The sequence below is a fragment of the Sitophilus oryzae genome, unplaced genomic scaffold, assembly GCF_002938485.1.
Source record: "Sitophilus oryzae breed Bouriz unplaced genomic scaffold, Soryzae_2.0 scaffold_172_pilon_pilon, whole genome shotgun sequence".
NCBI lineage: Eukaryota > Metazoa > Arthropoda > Insecta > Coleoptera > Curculionidae > Sitophilus > Sitophilus oryzae.
This window is the reverse complement of record NW_022146424.1, coordinates 4,404,516-4,421,885: the sequence shown is the minus strand read 5'-3', so window position 1 is coordinate 4,421,885 and position 17,370 is coordinate 4,404,516. Positions and strand designations below refer to the sequence as shown.

General features: G+C 34.2%; 1 protein-coding gene across 3 annotated transcripts in view; it reads right to left on the bottom strand.

Annotated features, from left to right (window-relative positions):
• Positions 1 to 17,370, bottom strand: part of LOC115881504 (trichohyalin) — a 205,518-nt gene that overhangs the window by 88,459 nt on the left and 99,689 nt on the right. For all 3 annotated transcript variants that reach the window (XM_030899009.1, XM_030899011.1, XM_030899010.1), the window contains exons 3-7: positions 11,816 to 12,126; positions 11,011 to 11,210; positions 1,641 to 1,832; positions 1,294 to 1,439; positions 130 to 306 (exon numbers count right to left, since the gene is read on the bottom strand). In XM_030899009.1, the coding sequence (XP_030754869.1) occupies positions 130 to 306; positions 1,294 to 1,439; positions 1,641 to 1,832; positions 11,011 to 11,210; positions 11,816 to 11,980 (880 nt within the window). In that variant the 5' untranslated portion in view covers positions 11,981 to 12,126. The remainder of the gene's footprint in view (positions 1 to 129; positions 307 to 1,293; positions 1,440 to 1,640; positions 1,833 to 11,010; positions 11,211 to 11,815; positions 12,127 to 17,370) is intronic.

Here is a 17,370-nt window from a genome sequence, read left to right as displayed (position 1 = left end):
GGTGGCTCGTTAGCTTATTTCACAAAAGTTTTTACGAATAATTTCATAATCTAGATGAATCTAGCATTAAAATTGAAAAACCCATCAAACACAACAAAATTTCCACACCTAATAAAAAAATAAACTTACCGCTAGTACTGTGGTGGGTTTCCAGTGTGTGAAACCTGGAATCTGGAGTGTCTGGACTCTCTGGACTTGGGGGATGATCCGAACCAATCCCCGAACTGCCTCCTGATGATTCTAGCCTTTTATTTTTCACATTTTGTCCTACGATGTTCGCGTTCAAACATCTCCTTAACTCGATTCCTGAAAATTTGTAGTAAAATATGAAAATACAGTTCGGAAACATTAAAATTATCATATACAAATGATCAAACTTTAACAAGCAATACTACAAAACACATATATTTTAATCACTCTGGACACAAAATATTTTCACTTAAGCGGTGTTTACATTATATAACTTTTGATGTATAGATCACGTGATTAAACTTGACCGGCACAGCGTTGCCCACTTTAATTCATTTTCTTTTAATCAAAATATTTTGGGAAAAAAACAAAATTCACTTCCTTCACAGCACATAAGGGACATAAAAGGCCATTGTTACCGCTTTTCCCTTCAAAATATTCTAATAAGGTTACAATGAGTTTTTTGCAACGACTGTTAAGCTGCTTCGGCATCTTGTACACCTCGCACTACGAGCGGTTTTAAAAAGGATTATTTTCAACTGCAAGGTTTGCTAGTAAAAAATGTTAAGCTTAAAGTATCACAACACAATTCACTTGAACTAAAAACTCGTAATACAAAACTAAAGTGTCAAAACGAATCAAAATGTCAGGGAAGAAATAAATAAATGTGGCAACTTGATATTTTTTACAGCAGAGCTTTCACCAGAATTCCCAGCGGAAAATTTAAATTCCAGTTAGTCAGCCCGGCGCCGAATATGTCCATGGTTGGCAACAATGAATTTAATAATCGCGCCCTCGATGACATAACTAAAAGTTTATTTGGTATCGCTTATAGATTTAAAGTGAATCAATCAGAGTGAAATAATCGAGTTTAATCATCTTTGTTTACATATTTTCTGGTAGTTTGATGTACAGTTAGAATGAAACAAAAATTAGAAACAACCTACCTACAGCTATCACTTTGAATGACTCCTCCAAGATGGCCATTAAAAGTGACATATGTAATTGAACACTAAAGTTAGTTTGATGATGATGCTAATATAATTTGCAAAACATTCGCCCAGAGTGATAAATAAAAAGTTTACAATAAAAAGGCATGTATACCTGTCAGATTGCCTTTTTGTCTATGTACAGTGTCGTAGTCTCTAGGAGGTAACAATATCGGCGAATTCTTTTTACCCAGTTTTTCCCTCAACTCAGCCGCTACTGAATCGTATAGAGTCGATATTCTAGAGTTTTCCAGAGCATACCTAAAGAAATGAAATAGCTAATCAACAGTGTTTTCAAATCAAGCCCGATAATCTAGTTTTTTTTCTTTAACTTCTCATATAGATTAAAACCAAAAGAAGATTTAATATAAACTAAAGGTAGGTTTTTTCCTAGTATATAATAATGAAAGGAAGTCAGAGATTAAGTTAACTTAATAAACATATAAATATCAGACTACTAACCTTTCTTCACTGCTTTCTGATTCTCTGGTTGAAGTTCCTGTATCACTACCTATACTACTTTCCAATTTCTTAGTTTTCTCAACAGGCTTTAGTCTATTTTCTATTTCGGCAATCTTCTTCTGATTTTCCGGCCTTTCTATCAAGATCTGAAGCTGTTGCTTCAAGTGGGATGCTGTTTCTAATGAATCACATCTGTAAAGAAGAGATCACCTTCATTAAGATAAATCTTAATAGTGATGAGTGAATGGAATAGTTTGCTCTTGGTTTTAGTCTTGCAGGTTCCACACAATGGTCTTGATTTTTGTGCAAGACCAAGACCAGTCTCCCTCATCACTAATTCTTAAAATACCTTGATATTTTTAATGGAAAATATTTGATAACGTAAGTAAAAAATAAATAAAAGCAATGGAAGTTCGAAATTCTTTTAGTTTCCATAAAAATTTAATCCTAAAAATGTAATCCTAAAAAGGTGGTAATACTGGTAATAATCCATAACTCTCTTTTCCCAAGAATTCTGTGGGAGAAATATTTATTCCAATAAAATACATTTTATTATTACACGTACAGGTGATTCCGGTACCACCATTAACATATCACGATTCCGCCTTTGAGAATTATTATTGCAAATCGATAATATCTCAATTGCAAGTGCAACAAACAATATTCTTCACCTGAATCGGCTTTTGCATCGAGACCAGTCGACTTTTACTTTCAGAATTTTCGAAAAAATGGCAATTTTTCTCCAAAAGAAAAGTGGCACGTTTCGACGATAGCCTACTTCGCGGAATTATCCGTTTTTCATTTCTTTGGGCGCGGCTCTTTGCTTTCATTATTTGATAAATACGCAATGATAGACCTCGGACTTGATTGAAATGCTTTATGTAGGTAAGTATTTTCCCAGGCCGATGGGTGATTTGTGTATTTTATGATTACCTAGTCTAAAAATAATAAGCATAATAAAGGGAGAAAACAAAATATCTTCTTGGAATCACTTTATCAATTAAACTTACGACCGAGAAGAATCAAATATTTTCCTTGATTTAAGTAAGAACGCTTTTCGGATTGTCACGGGATTTTTAACAGGACACTGTCTCCGCAATGAACACTTCAGTAGATTGAAGCTAAGAAACATAGGCCAGGGCAGTTAGGTGAAATAATGGCCTTTAGGGGAAGTTTTTTGCAATCGCTACATTCTTTTCACAGATGATAGTGTCCCATCAATAGTACTCTCGTAAAAAAAGTTACACCTTTGAGGCGTAATTTTTACGTTCCCTTTTTCCGCCATGTTGAATTTCGAGACAACCCTGACACAATATTCTTTGGATACGCGTAACTTTCTTATTTTTTAACTGATTTACTCTCTCAAACAAACTCCATATTAAGGAGGAATAGAAGCTTATTTTTATAACAAAGTTTGTCAAAAGTGGTATAGAGGGCGAGAAAAAAATAAAAATCGATTCTTTTTTTAATTTTAGGTTTTTAGAAATGGTGATTATTTAAATCTTGCTGTATAATCTGGATCAGCTGCTATTTCAAAGCAACAGGTAAAGATGAAATATTATTTTTATAGATTCCGATATTATTATTGAATATTTTAGGGTAGAGTTACGGATGTCCCAACTTGTATTTGTGTTTTGCTGGCACGTTGGCGTCCTTTTCTTTTGTCCTCCAGAATGTCACATGGAAGAAAGGACATGTTGTTTATTATTTATTGAGCCCTCGGAAGAGATTTCGAGGTAGGTTTATTTTGTTTATTAGACCTTTGTTTGGTTTTTAAACAAGAGTTTCATACTTTTAGGGTCCAAAGTACGGGACTATTTCAAGGTACGGATAGTGTCTTATGTACAGACATTATCTTATGTACAGATGTCCTGTGGACGAGTGTCCCCAGTTAGAATGATTTTTTTCCTACATATAAGTGCCACAGCGTGGATGTAGCTTGAGTCCCATGCTGCTTCGTTCCCAGCTATAAGCTAGTTAGTTACGGGTGTATCAAGTCATGGTGTCCTCATTCTGGCCCCTTTGGTTGTGTTGGATGGCTGAGTACAGAGATGCGAGACCACCTCACGCTGTTACTGTTTAAAGCAGGATTGCATAAAGAACAGCTAAGTGTAGATTTAAGTTATAGTTTTGCATTTAACATTCAAAACATTTACAGTCTTAAACAATAACGTACATCTTAAATAATATCGTATAGACTATGTTGAGTGGTTAGATTGTTAAGAACATTCATGTCGATTTAGTAGTTAAAATATAATTTAGATCTTAGGTTTCATTGCATTATGTCTTGTAATAGTATTACTTTTTTATAGATATTATTATTGCACTAACATCATATAAAATATATCAAATTAATTAAAGTAATGCTACATTTCATATATTCTCTTAAACTTTACATGTCTTGTATTTTATCATAGTTGTTTTCATAGATATTTAGTACAACTCTTACCACCACTTTCTTTGACATATAACCACTACATATTCACTAGAACTCTACGATGGGTGATTTGTGTATTTTATGATTACCTAGTCTAAAAAATAATAAGCATAATAAAGAGAGAAAACAAACGAACATCATGAATGAATATAGTCATTAGTTTTAAGTAATATACAACTGTGTTTTCTTTCTCTGTACATGCCTGGCGCCCAATATCTATTTTTTTGTTTATTGTTATTAATTAGTTTTCTTTCCAGTGAAATACCTTATCCACGACTGCTCTCCGATGAAAAGCTGCCGTTCGCAGTGGTAGTGGTTTAAAAAAAACGCTACAGCCTTTAGGGGAAGTTTTTGCAATCAAGCTAATTTTTTCACAGATGATAGTACCCATCAATAGTACTCTGTAAAAAAAAGTTATACCTTCTAGGAGGCTTGCTTTTTCCGCCATGTTGAATTAAAGATAGCCGACACAATATTTTTTTGAATACTGTAACTTTCTTATTTTTTAACCGATTTACCTCAAACAAACTCCATATTAAGGAGGAATAGAAGCTATTTTTATAACAAAGTTTGTCAAAAAGTCGTATACAGGGCGAGAAAAAAAAACAAAAATCGATTTTTTAATTTTAGGGAATTTTTTAAAATAGGTGTATGATAATGCAAAACAAAAGATAAAAATGTTGTTAATATTCATATTTTAACGCACTTTACACGTTTCAGGTGAAAAAAGTACAAAAAATTGAAACATTCAAAAATCGATTTTTTTTCAAAGGAAAATAGAAAGAAATATCTCAAAAACTATTCGTTTTAGATGGGTTCATTCACAGTTTAAATGAGGCAATTATAGGGCTCCACAAGCTCTATCCACACATCAACCATCATTTTACAATTTATCATTTTCGAGATTTTTAGGATTTTTTGATTTTGCAAATTTTTGACTTGATCGATTTCTACAACACTCTGTACTAAAGAAGTAAAAAAATTCTCGTTAATGAGCACCACCTATGCTCTATCCAACAATGTATAACTAATTACAGTACGTCTGTCCGTTCTGTAGCTACGGGGTATCCGTGAGAGGGGAAACGATATTCTCTCCATGTTTTTCGTAAAAAATTAGACGACGCGCCCCATCAATAAAAATTCGACAAATTTGCAAGTAGCCAATAAAATGAGTGGGCGGAGCGATTTGCGGTGACGTACTCGTCAAGTCGACGTATAAAATATATTGTTGTTCATTGTTGTTTATTTAAATGTTTTTTGTCCGCATTCCTTTCATAGACACAGATCCAGCAGACGAACTGTACAGACCAATGAAGGATATGGGAGATATTTTAAAAAAAGGACAAAAAAGGAAAATTTCCAAAAAAAAAATGAGGCCAAAATTGAACTTTGAGAACACAAGGTTTGGGATCTAATTTTGATTTGGCAAATCTTCCTCCCACAGAAGACTCCAGTAATCAACACCTTTTTAGAGTATATTACAGGTACAAAGCTGGAGAGGAAACGAGTTAGATCCACTTGAGTGGGGGTGGTTTGCCAGTGGCAATGAGCTTTTCGCAGTGACTTACACCAAACATCCAGGACCCGAATACCTAATGGCAAATTTTTTTTGCAAATGCAAAGATTTTTGCACAGCAAACTGTGTTTGTGCTTCTTATAATCGGAAAAGCCTGTCTAAATGCACCCAGAGTCGATTATGAAGAAGTGGAAATAGATGATGGTGACGTGTAAATACAAATGTGAAAAAGTTATTATTATGTATTTGTAGTTAAAAGCTATTAAAAGTTGAATTTATACTTTTCTGTTGGAATAAAAAGAATTTCAGTCTTTATTATTATCTATTATTAAGAATAACAATTTTTTCTGTTTTTTTTTATTTATTTTTAATATTTTTTTTAATTCATATGTTTAACCAAAGGCAACTGTTTTTATTTTATGTCAATCGAACAAAAAATAAAGTATTTTTACATCCTGCATAAGTTTATTTTTGTTTGTATCTTTAAAGATACACTATACACTATATCTCCCGCACTACTCAACCTATCATAAACTCAAGGACTGTTTCAAAATCAGAACAAAAGCATATTCTTTAACCTTTTTTCCTACGAAGTACGGCTCAAAAAAAATTGAAGAAAAGTAATTCGATTTTTTTTATTATTTTCCTTTTTTTATTTTTGACAGAAAAACAACCTGTCAAAATAGTTTTATATTTTTATTTCATTCTTTAGTCCAAAACAAAGGTAATGATTTTTACTTGACGAAAATCGGTTAATGAATAAGAAAGTTACGATTTTTTTAAAGAAAAGGATCAGACGCCATCTTTAATTCAACATGGCGGAGGAAGCAAGCGCTCTAGGAGGTGTAACTTTCTTTTACAGGGTATTGTTAATGAGTACTATCATCTATGAAAAAATCAACTTGATTGCAAAAACTTCCCCTATTTGGGAGCAGCATTTACACAGAGCAGTGTGCTAACTGCCCTGGCGTAACAACGGCGAATGCAGATTTTGTGGGGAAAATGAAGAATTATCAGGACACCTCATCACTGAGTGCGCCGAGACGACGACTGTTCGTGTCATAAATTTTGGTACTACTGATACTGGAGAACTAACCTCTATAATACCACAATTGCAAGTGCAACAAACAATATTCTTCACCTGAGTCGGCTTTTGCATCAAGACCACTTTTACTTTCAGAATTTTCGAAAAAAAATCGCAATTTTTCTCTGGGTGGCGAAAAGTGGCACGTTTCGACTATGGCCTACCTACGCGGAATTATCCGTTTATTTCCTTCATTTCTTTGGGCGCGGCTCTTTGCTTTCATTATTTGATAAATAAGCAATGATAGACCACGGACTTGATTGAAATGCATTATGTAGGTAGGTAAGTATTTTCCCAGGCTACTGCCGATGGGTGATTTGTGCATTTTATGATTACCTAGTCTATAAATCGCATCTCGCATCTACACTACCCAAGAGATACCTAAACAATGGCTGCAATCCACATTTGTAACTCTCCCTAAAAAGGCAAACTCCAAAAGATGCAACGAGTATCGCCTGATAAGCCTTATATGTGTCATACATTAAAAGTGTTTTTGCGTGTCACACTCTAGACTATGGAGAAAGATTGACGAAAATATAAGTGAAACTCAATTCGGCTTTAGAAGTGGACTGGGAACCAGAGATGATTTGTTCTCAATAACAGGTTTTAATCCAAAAATGCCTCGATCAGCAGACAAGTGCCTTCGCATGTTTCATAGATTATGAGAAGGCATTTGATACCGTGAGATACGACAAGCTGATACATTTACTCAAACAAATTGGGTTAGATGACAAAGACATAAGAATCATTAGAAACTTATATGGGAATCAGTCAGCTCGTATAAAAATCGGAAATATGTCAACAACGGATATAGACATTCTTAAAGGCCTCAGGCAAGGATGTATATTATCGCCACTTCTGTTTAACTTATACTCTGAATCGATATTCCAGGAGGCGTTGGAAGATTTAGAGGTGGGGATAAAGGTGAATGGTAAACCTATTAATAACATCCGATATGCTGACGATGCTAACGGTGCTCGTAGCTAGCAATGAGAAAGATTTGCAGTGCCTGGTGGACAGAGTTAGCAGTATTAGTCAGAGTCATGGTCTTAAGATAAACATAAACAAAACAAAATTTATGATTATCAGCAAACTAAATATTGAAAATATCAGGATACAAGAAGAAGACCAAAATATAGAAAGCGTTAGAAGATTTAAGTACTTTGGGGTGGTGGCTGAATGATAAATGGGATCCTGATGAAGAAATCAAACATAGAATTGAAATAGCCAGAAACACTTTTTTCAAAATGAAAACTCTACTCTGCAACCGGGACCTGAATCTGACTACTCGATGGCGAGCTACCAAATGCTATGTACTGTCTACATTGTTATACGGAGTCGAGGGATGGACGTTGAAGGCACGGACCATGTCACGCTTGGATTCATTTGAGATGTGGTTGTACCGACGAATGTTGAAAATATCCTGGACCGAACGAATAACATATATTGAAGTATTAGAAAGAATGAATAAGGACCAAGAACTATTTACCACAATCAAACCACGGAAAGCAGCATATTTTGGTCATATTTTTAGGAATAACAAATATAGTTTCCTACAGCTGATCGTTGAGGGAAAGACTGAAGGACGACGAGGCATTGGGCGTAAACGGTTCTCCTGGTTGCGGAATTTGCGCCAGTGGTTTAATATAGGAGAGACCAGAGCAATTATCCGTTTGGCTCAAGACAGGGAGGAATTCCAATTGATGGTCGCCAACCTTCGATGAGGAGAAGACACATGAAGAAGAAGAAGAAATCTAAAAATAATAAGTTTAATAAAGGGAGAAAACAAAATATCATCTTGGAATGACTTTATCAATTAAACTTACGACCGAGAAGAATCAAAGATTTTCCTTGATTTAAGTAAGAACAGTTTTCGAATTGTCACGGTGTTCCTAACAGGACACTGTCTCCTCAACGAACACCTCAGTAGACTGAAGCTTAGAAACAACGGCGAATGCAGATTCTGTGGGGAAAATGTGGAATTATCAGACCACCTCATCACACTGAGTGCACCGAGACAGCGACCATTCCTGCCATAAATTTTGGTACGACTGATATCGAAGAACTAATCGCTGTAAAACTGTCTCAGATACTGGCTTTTAGCAAAGCCCTGAGACTGTATGTTAAGTTATATATCAATAAAGTAGGGTACAATAGATTTATAAATTCGCGGTGATTGACTTCCTCACTTTTACACAATCTACAAGGAAACAAAATTTCTTTGGACTGACATTCAATCACTAGTCGTTCAACAAAAAATAAACTAACATCTCCGAAGCAATAATACAACGTTTCATCCAGAAACACAAATTTGTTAACACATTTAGATAAAATTATAAAAATTTGATAGAAAAAATTAACAGCAAGCAATATTTTTAAAGATCGAAATAAAGGTAGCGTCTGTTATTCTAGCAACTATGTTGTTAAGTATTAATAACTATGTTGTTAAGTATTAATACAAAGATTAATACAAACAAAAGCTTGACAAAAATAAAATTCCCAGATAAAAAACCTAATGTTAAAATCAAAAATAAAGTTCAAACCACTGTCAAACAGTACATTGACAGTCACTGACAGTGGTTTGGACTTTGTTTTTGATTTTAACAGGTAAGTAGAAAAGTTTACATATTCTACCTATTTTCTACACCAACTAATTATCTACATTTTCTACATGTCCTGATGTAGAAAATTAGTTTTGTATATTAAAAGCCATTCTTTGCAATTCTATTTGTTTTAAATACTTTAACACAATGATTAATAAAAGAAACAAATTAATATTATTTAACAAATGGATAATACTGTGTCATAAAAGTTTAACTAGGAATTTTTATATTATTTGAAATAAATGGTCTGTCCAACGAGAGGATCTAACAGTGGCAGTTGTGTCTGTCATAATTCACAGGCATATCGTATTTTTTAGTATGTTTTAGATTTAACAAAAACTACTTTTCAATAGTAAAACTCAGAATAAGAAAAAACAGAACAACAACAAACCAAAACAACAAAACAAGAAAAAAAATACACAATAACTAACATAATATTAAGAATATGAAATACGAACTACAATAATTACTTATGTAGATAGTTTATGAAACCAGGGTTCTTTTGTAAAATCATAAAAAAAGTACAATCAAAACTTGTACTATCGAGTCAAACTTTAGCTACAGTCTTCAGACAAAATAACACAAAATAGAGATATCGCACACGAACGTATTGCAGTTTTAATACTTATAGAATTTAAAAAAATATCCGATATAGGAGGAAACGTGTATAAGGAAAAAACAGCTTTAAATATACAAAATTAATTTTGTACATATAGGTACTCCGATTTTATACATTTTCTACTTAATATTCACATATTCGACATTTTCAACCCAGCTTTCTACATACACGTAGAAAATTAATTTTCTACGTGTCATTATCCATCCCATGGGCCAACACTTCGTGAAAAAGAACAAACTCTATAACTTAAAATTTCGAGCTGTGTCATAAAAATTTAAAAAAGTTTTTTAAACCACTATATTTAAACCGATACTATGCCAGAAGATGATGAGAACGTATGATCTAAAAAAAAACGGAGTGAAAGACTACTGGGAAATGACAATCGATCTTAATTTTGACGATATCAATTTGTAGACGTCATTTACTAAAAGTTGACAAAAACCGTATCAAAATTAACACTCATTATAGAAAATTTATAAAAGATTAGAACGCTTCCAGACACACAAATCTATTTCCAAAAAAATTGTTTTTGGAAATAAAAAAAAATCTCGAATTTTAAACTACACCATTTAAAAATAATTTTCATTAAATCACTTTAAACGCTTCCTGTAAGTGGATTTTACCTAAATTACTGTATCATTGTGTATAATAAAGTAATTAATTTCATTCTGACAATAGAAATTAATACAAATATTAACATTAAAACTGTTAAATGTCATTGCCATGTATATGTCAATTGTTGTTTTCCGTATAATTTTTTTTTCAAACAGAAGAAATGACACAATTGAAAATTAAAATTTGTGTTTGATTATCATCTGTCAGGAAAAATTGTGGTTATAACTAAAAAGTTTATTGTTTTATAAGTTAATTATTATAACTGACTACAGCATGCGATTGCTAGGATATTCTATTTATTTTAATTGTATTTTTTACAGATATTGGTGAATGATCGTAATTTTTTAAGCATAATTTAACTAATTTATTACACTAATTTCGAAGTCCTGAATGAGGCTTAAAAATATGATCCATTCTGAAAACCTTACCATAACCTTCAACTACACCTTATTTAATATGGTTAATAAATAAATCTCAATACAATATCAAACCTTACCTGTAAGCGTGGACGTGCAGCGGACACTTGGTCACCGGATTGAATAATAACAGGATGCAGGCTATGATGTCCTCGTGTTGGTACACGTAGGTGATGGTATTGTGGGGGATGAAGTGTTTAATTGTCTCGTTTTTCGGTTTAGAGTTCTTCGCACCTTGCGACACCACGTTCTGTACAATTTTGAGCCCTTTGTGTGAAACCTACGACAATGTTGTTTCGTATGAATGTCATGTAATACAAATATAATAAAAATAATCCCCAATGCAGATAATTTTTAGAATACCGACTTTGAGCAATAGCCTGTAGAAGACTCTATAATATTCCCAATTGTTGCACAGTTTTTGAGAATCATCCACTAAAAATACTAGCTTCGTTCACAGAGCAGTCAGAAATTGTTTACAATGGTTTTACGCATGCGTATGAAGTTTAAAGTGCTCGCAAAAATTTGGTGTTTCGAACTGATTTCTAATCGTCAGAACAGTCCGAGTTCTCTATGAAGAAACCTTTTTTAAAAAAAAGTTAATATAAATATCATTAACTTGCAAAAGTTTTAAAAAAGTACTTGTTGATACCTCATCATAAATTATGAAAAGAAGTTCCTATAAACATGGGTATGGAAATGCATAGTTTCAGAGTTACAGGATGTTAAAACTTTTTAAAATTAGGTTTTTTGTAATTATCTAAAATACCATTATTTGTTATTTGAAACTGCTGAAGGTTGTACTAATAGTAATAATAACTAATAGTAATAATATTTAATAATAAATTAGGTAAAACATATATAGATAATTTGAATGTTACTTACTTGCAGAGTAACTTTGAAAGGTTCCACGTCTTTTTCTCTCTCTTCTAAATGTTTGACAACCGGTATAATGTACTCGGATCCTCTTAGTCCTTTTGATTCCTTCGCTCCAAGAAACCAAACATAGTACGACGACTTTTTGATATCCTTCCTTAACTTAAGAGCCATTTTCTTCAGAGATAACACTCACTAACCAGATATTTACATTTTTTTGTATGTATTTATTGAATCACAATAGGTAGCTAGGTTGTTTAATAAATTTTTAGGTTTACATCAAGAGGATATCTTGGGAAACTTCATTTTATTCCTGGCACCTGTAACAAAAAATAAGAGTATTACTTTCATTATTTTTGACAATAGAAAGAGTTAGTTTTTAAACTTTTAAGTTAAACTTAAAGTTTTATCAAAGTACCAGCTGACCCTGATAAATAAGGCTGAAATAGTATATTACATACCGGGGAGGGGAAGAGTTTCATTACTGTCGAGAGTAAATCTCGATGCAATAATAAAAACTTTCCTCCGAGGTTTGTATACTATTTTATTTAGAACCACATCATTATTTAAAAAATAGGGATAGTATTTAATTTTGAAAAAAAAATAAGTATGCGAAAATGTGTCGTTTTCTGTTTTGGCATTTACATATCGATAGGTACCGGTACCAGTGGTTGTTATGTCGCAAACCTTCAACCTTCAACAGCAAAACAAACAACTAAGTGACAGTTTTGAATCTCTCTTTCGCTTTTTTGAATTTATATAACAAAGAAAGCCAGAATGTTGTCGGAAAGTTCTGATGATGAAGGCTACTTTAATATTGGTAGTCCACCAGAACTTACAGAAGCTGCAAAAGAGCAGAAGCTAATTTACTTCCAGAGGAAAGTAGGGGGCGATATGAAATAACATTGAAAGTATACGAAAAATGTGTGCCGAAAGAAATGCTAAGAATATTAGACTTATGCTAACAATAGTAGATTCTTCGGAGACAGTCTTGATGGCATATTTTAGCGACATGGCAAGGCAGAAAAAGCCATCTACTCTTTGGGCTACGTACAGCATGATACGGACAATGCTAGAATTAAGAAAAAAGACTGATATATCAAAATATCACAAACTCGTCGCTTTTTTAAAACGCCAGAATGTAAGTTTTAAGCCAAAGAAATCTAGTATTTTTACCAGGCAAAACTTGGAGGATTTTCTCACGAAAGCACCTCAAAAAATCCTTCCTATTAAAGTAAGTTTTTTTTAAATGTTTGCTTTTTCTGTTTTTAAATATTCCTTTTCATTGTTTTAGGTTGCGCTTATAGTAAGTGTGTCTGGGGCATGTCGAAGGTCGAAGTGATGAGCTACTGAAGATGAAAACTACGCATATTGATATTTTAGAAAACAACATTTGCATAGAAATTCCCGATACAAAAACTTATAAGAGCAGATCATTTATGATAACTAACACAAGTTGGATAGAAATTGTGAAAGAATTTATACAGTTACCAAAAAATATTGAAAATGAGAGATTTTTTGTTCAATATCGATTAGGAAAAGCTCGAAATCAACCCTTTGGCTACAATTCTATATCTAAATTTCCGTACAAAATTGCTAGCTTTTTGAAACTTCCCAATGCGAAAACCTACACAGGTCATGCTTTTAGACGAATATTTGAGGAGGTGATATTTTACAGCTGAAGCGTCTAGATCCAGTGCTGTGGCTGAGGGTTATGTGGATGCATCTGTAGCAAACCAAACTAAAACCGCAAATATGATATCTTCAACGACATCGTTGCCATCGTCTTCCTGTACCAATCCAAACTCTTTACCTTCTTTCGGTGACATTAGAAGACCTGGCACAAGTCAGGAGTTAAGTTTTTGCAGCAGTTAAACTTCACATGAGTGAAACACATTATCAGGGCTGCACCTTAACAAAATCGATTAACGCGTACAATAAGTCAAATTTTACCATTAATTTCAACAAATAAATGTATTAAAATCTTCAATTATTATTGTTAGTTAATCTTCTTGTTTATTTTTGTTGATGTTAGATAAGTATTTAATAAAGATATTACAAGAATATTTTGCTTAATTAAATGAGGCGAGAAATTAAAAAAAACCAAGTGAGGGAAATGGGTGAGGGAAATGGAAGAGGGTAGAAATTTAGATAATTTGACACTTTCAAATTTTTTAAAAGTCAATAATGTCAATAAAGTGATCTGAAAGGAAGCCAAGAATGCAATAATATACGGTGTACGCAGAAAGAAAAAAATCGTGGGTGTTTGGATAGGCTCGAAAGGAAACAATGTTTCTGCGACGTTTCGCGACTTTATTGTCGCCTTCTTCAGGCAGCTTCCCCTTTCTTGAGCTATAACGAGTTATAACTCATCATACAGTCTCAAGGCTTTAACAAAGGCCAGTATCTGAGACGGCCCCATAGAGGCCAGCTCTCCATCCTTGACATCAGCCGTACCAAAGTTCATGGCACGAATGGTCGTCGTCTCGGCGCACTCAGTGATGAGGTGTTCTGGTGTTTCCCCATATTCCCCACAGAATCTGCATTCGCCGTTGTTTCTCAGCTTCAGCCTACTGAGATGTTCGTTGAGGAGACAGTGTCCTGTTAGAAACCCCGTGACAATCCGAAGATTGTTTTACTTAAATCAAGGAAAGCCTTTGATTTTCTCGGTCGTAGGTTCTGAGGAACTTTTTCGAGTGTCTTAGACCGTTGGAGGATACCCATTCCAAGTTGCGGTTGGAGTCTTCCAGATTCTTCAGTTCCGCTTTCAGTTGGTTTCCGCTTGGAAAACAGAACGGTTCTCGTCCAGTTAGTGGAGTGTTCGCTCTTTTCCTAGCTAGATCATTTGCTTTTTCATTGCCTTCTATCCCTTGGTGAGCAGGCACCCAGAGTAGGAGGACTTTATTTTCTTTGCCCAACTTGTTGAGCTTCTCTAGGCATTCTTTGACCAACTTCGAATTGATGGTTACTGAGTTGATCGCGTTTAGTGCTGCTTGACTGTCGGATAGGATGGCAATTTCCTGTTTTCGATAGTTCCTTATCTAAGATAAATTGTACACATCTTTCGATAGCGTAAATTTCTGCCTGAAGGATACTGGGGTAGGTGCCCATTGGTTCGGAGTATTTGGTTTTCGGCCCAAATACTCCTATCCCTGTCCCTGCTTTGGTTTTGGAAGCATCAGTATACCACGTTATGGTATGGTCTTTTATATGCTGAGTAACCGTTTCTTCCTTCCAATCATTTTATTACTCAATACTACAGTGAGGTGTTTCTCAAAGTTGTAAATTCTTGGTATGTCATCCACTGGGAGTTGGAGAAGTGGAATTTTCTTTTTGAGGGTGTTCCAAGCCCCTGACCTAAAAATTCTCCCAGTACTGTTTCCGTCTATGACCATTCTAATCATTGTCGTATTGGCATAACTACCGACGACAATATGCGGTGGTGTTAGGTCTAAAATGATCTCCATTGCTGCTGTTGGACATGTTCTCATGGCACCTGTGATACAGATACATGCCAGTCTCTGTATTTTGCACAGGTTTTGCCTTGCTGTACGTTGCTCTAGTTTTGTGTACCAAGCAACTGTTCCATATGTAAACATATGTTAATCCACTCTGTAGAAATTAAAATATTTTCCTGAAATCATCCCAGTACATACTTTAGGTTTGCACTTAAACAAAATTTCCAAATTTTTTATTCTAGGAGCTACAGATGCCCGACGCACTATTGCCGGACCTTGTATTTACAATTTTTCCTAAATAATATGTTTCTTATTAGTTTACGTCGACTTCTATAATTACTCTTATTAATATTAACCTTGACCACCGTCCGGCAGAGACCGGTTATATTTTAGTAAAATTGCTTTCGCATTCGTATTCCACTTCTTATCACACGCGTATATTTAATTGGCTTTGCGTTTGTAATTTCCTAGAAATGAAATTCGCCAATTTATTTCATTCGACAATCGCAACATACTTTCTTGAGGATTGGTTTAGGGATCGGCCGATTTTACTTTTTCTCCGCAACTAATTGACTTTCAATGGCGTTTCTGAGACATCTTACTTATACCCACAGGTCAACATTACCGTGTTGGTACAAGCGGCGTTTGTTTATTTTATTTTCTATGTCATTCGAACTGTCAATGAGTCGCACCAATTCACTTGCTCTTAGTGAAAACAACACAATAAACAAATGTTACTTCAATTAATTTCCGTATTAGTTCGTTTCAGTGGCGTACGAAAGAGACCTATTTAGGAGTTTAAGCCCTTCTTCCCCCAATCCTGGAATTCTATAAGTCTATGATTACTATTATTTTTGAAGTTCTTTTTATGGTATTTACTGGAACTAGTAAGATAATATAAACCTACAAACCTTTTCAAAAAACTCCTGTGGTTATTTCGCCGCTATAAGAAAATCTACAAAATAAAATAGTTATTTTTTGTAAACACTGCTGCGTTAATTCAGCGGAGACTAATTGTCAGCAGTGGTTTACTAATAAACAAATTTGCGTAACAGACAAAAAAAACTTAACGTTTCGGGAAGTATATCTCTTCCCGTCGTTTGAATAAATAAAAACAGAAAGAACAAAGAAAAAAACTATACATAATATCTAAAAGCAACTATTCGAGAACACTTTAGTTCTTTTCAAACACGTAGGTCTATAAAAACCGTTGACGTTAAGTTAAAATGACATTATATCAAGTTGAACTTCAAATTTAACAATATTACTACCTGAAAAAATAATTATTTAGTAAAGTAAAACCAAAAAGTTTCAAACTTTCTGTACGATTATAAGACACCAGAACACCTCATCCCTGAGTGCGCCGAGACGACAACCATTCGTGCCATGAAGTTTGGGACGACTGATATAGAAGATGGAGAATTAATTTCTGTATAACCGTCTCTCTTTTGTCAAAGCCCTGAGAGTTGAAACTGTACGATGAGTAATAACTCAAGAAAGGGGGGCACAATAGATCTGTAAGGTCGCGGTGATTATCTTATTATACCCCTCCTATACATTCTATATTCTACATTTTTTTTTGTCGAGGAGGGAAAATATCTTCCATAAGACACCCCGAAAGGGTAGTGCCGGATTCCTAAAGGCTAAAAAAACCCTCCTCTACCCTGCCACAGAACTGCATTGTAATCCGCTTTCGCATTTCTTCAATCCGGCCGTTGTCCTTAATCTTCTACTATCAGACTTTGCATCATCTGGGACTCCTTCTCTTTATTTTCCATAATATGTCTTATAATTATTGTAACTTTGTCCCAGGCATTTTCCCCGTCAACTAAGCTATTTGCTACATTTCCTATGTTGAAAACTTTTTTTGTATCTTGCAAATATTGACCTCTAATTTGATCCCATTTAAGGCATTCAAATAAAGTATGTTCTGCGTCATCTTCGGCATGACAATATATACACTGAGGTGTGGTCTTTTTTTTTCGAACAAACAGATATTTACCAAAGCACCCATGACCCGACAACGCTTGCGTTATGTAGTAGTCTACTTCTCCGTAGCCTCTAGTAATCCACTTTTCAATGTTCGGGATAAGTTTATATGTCCAT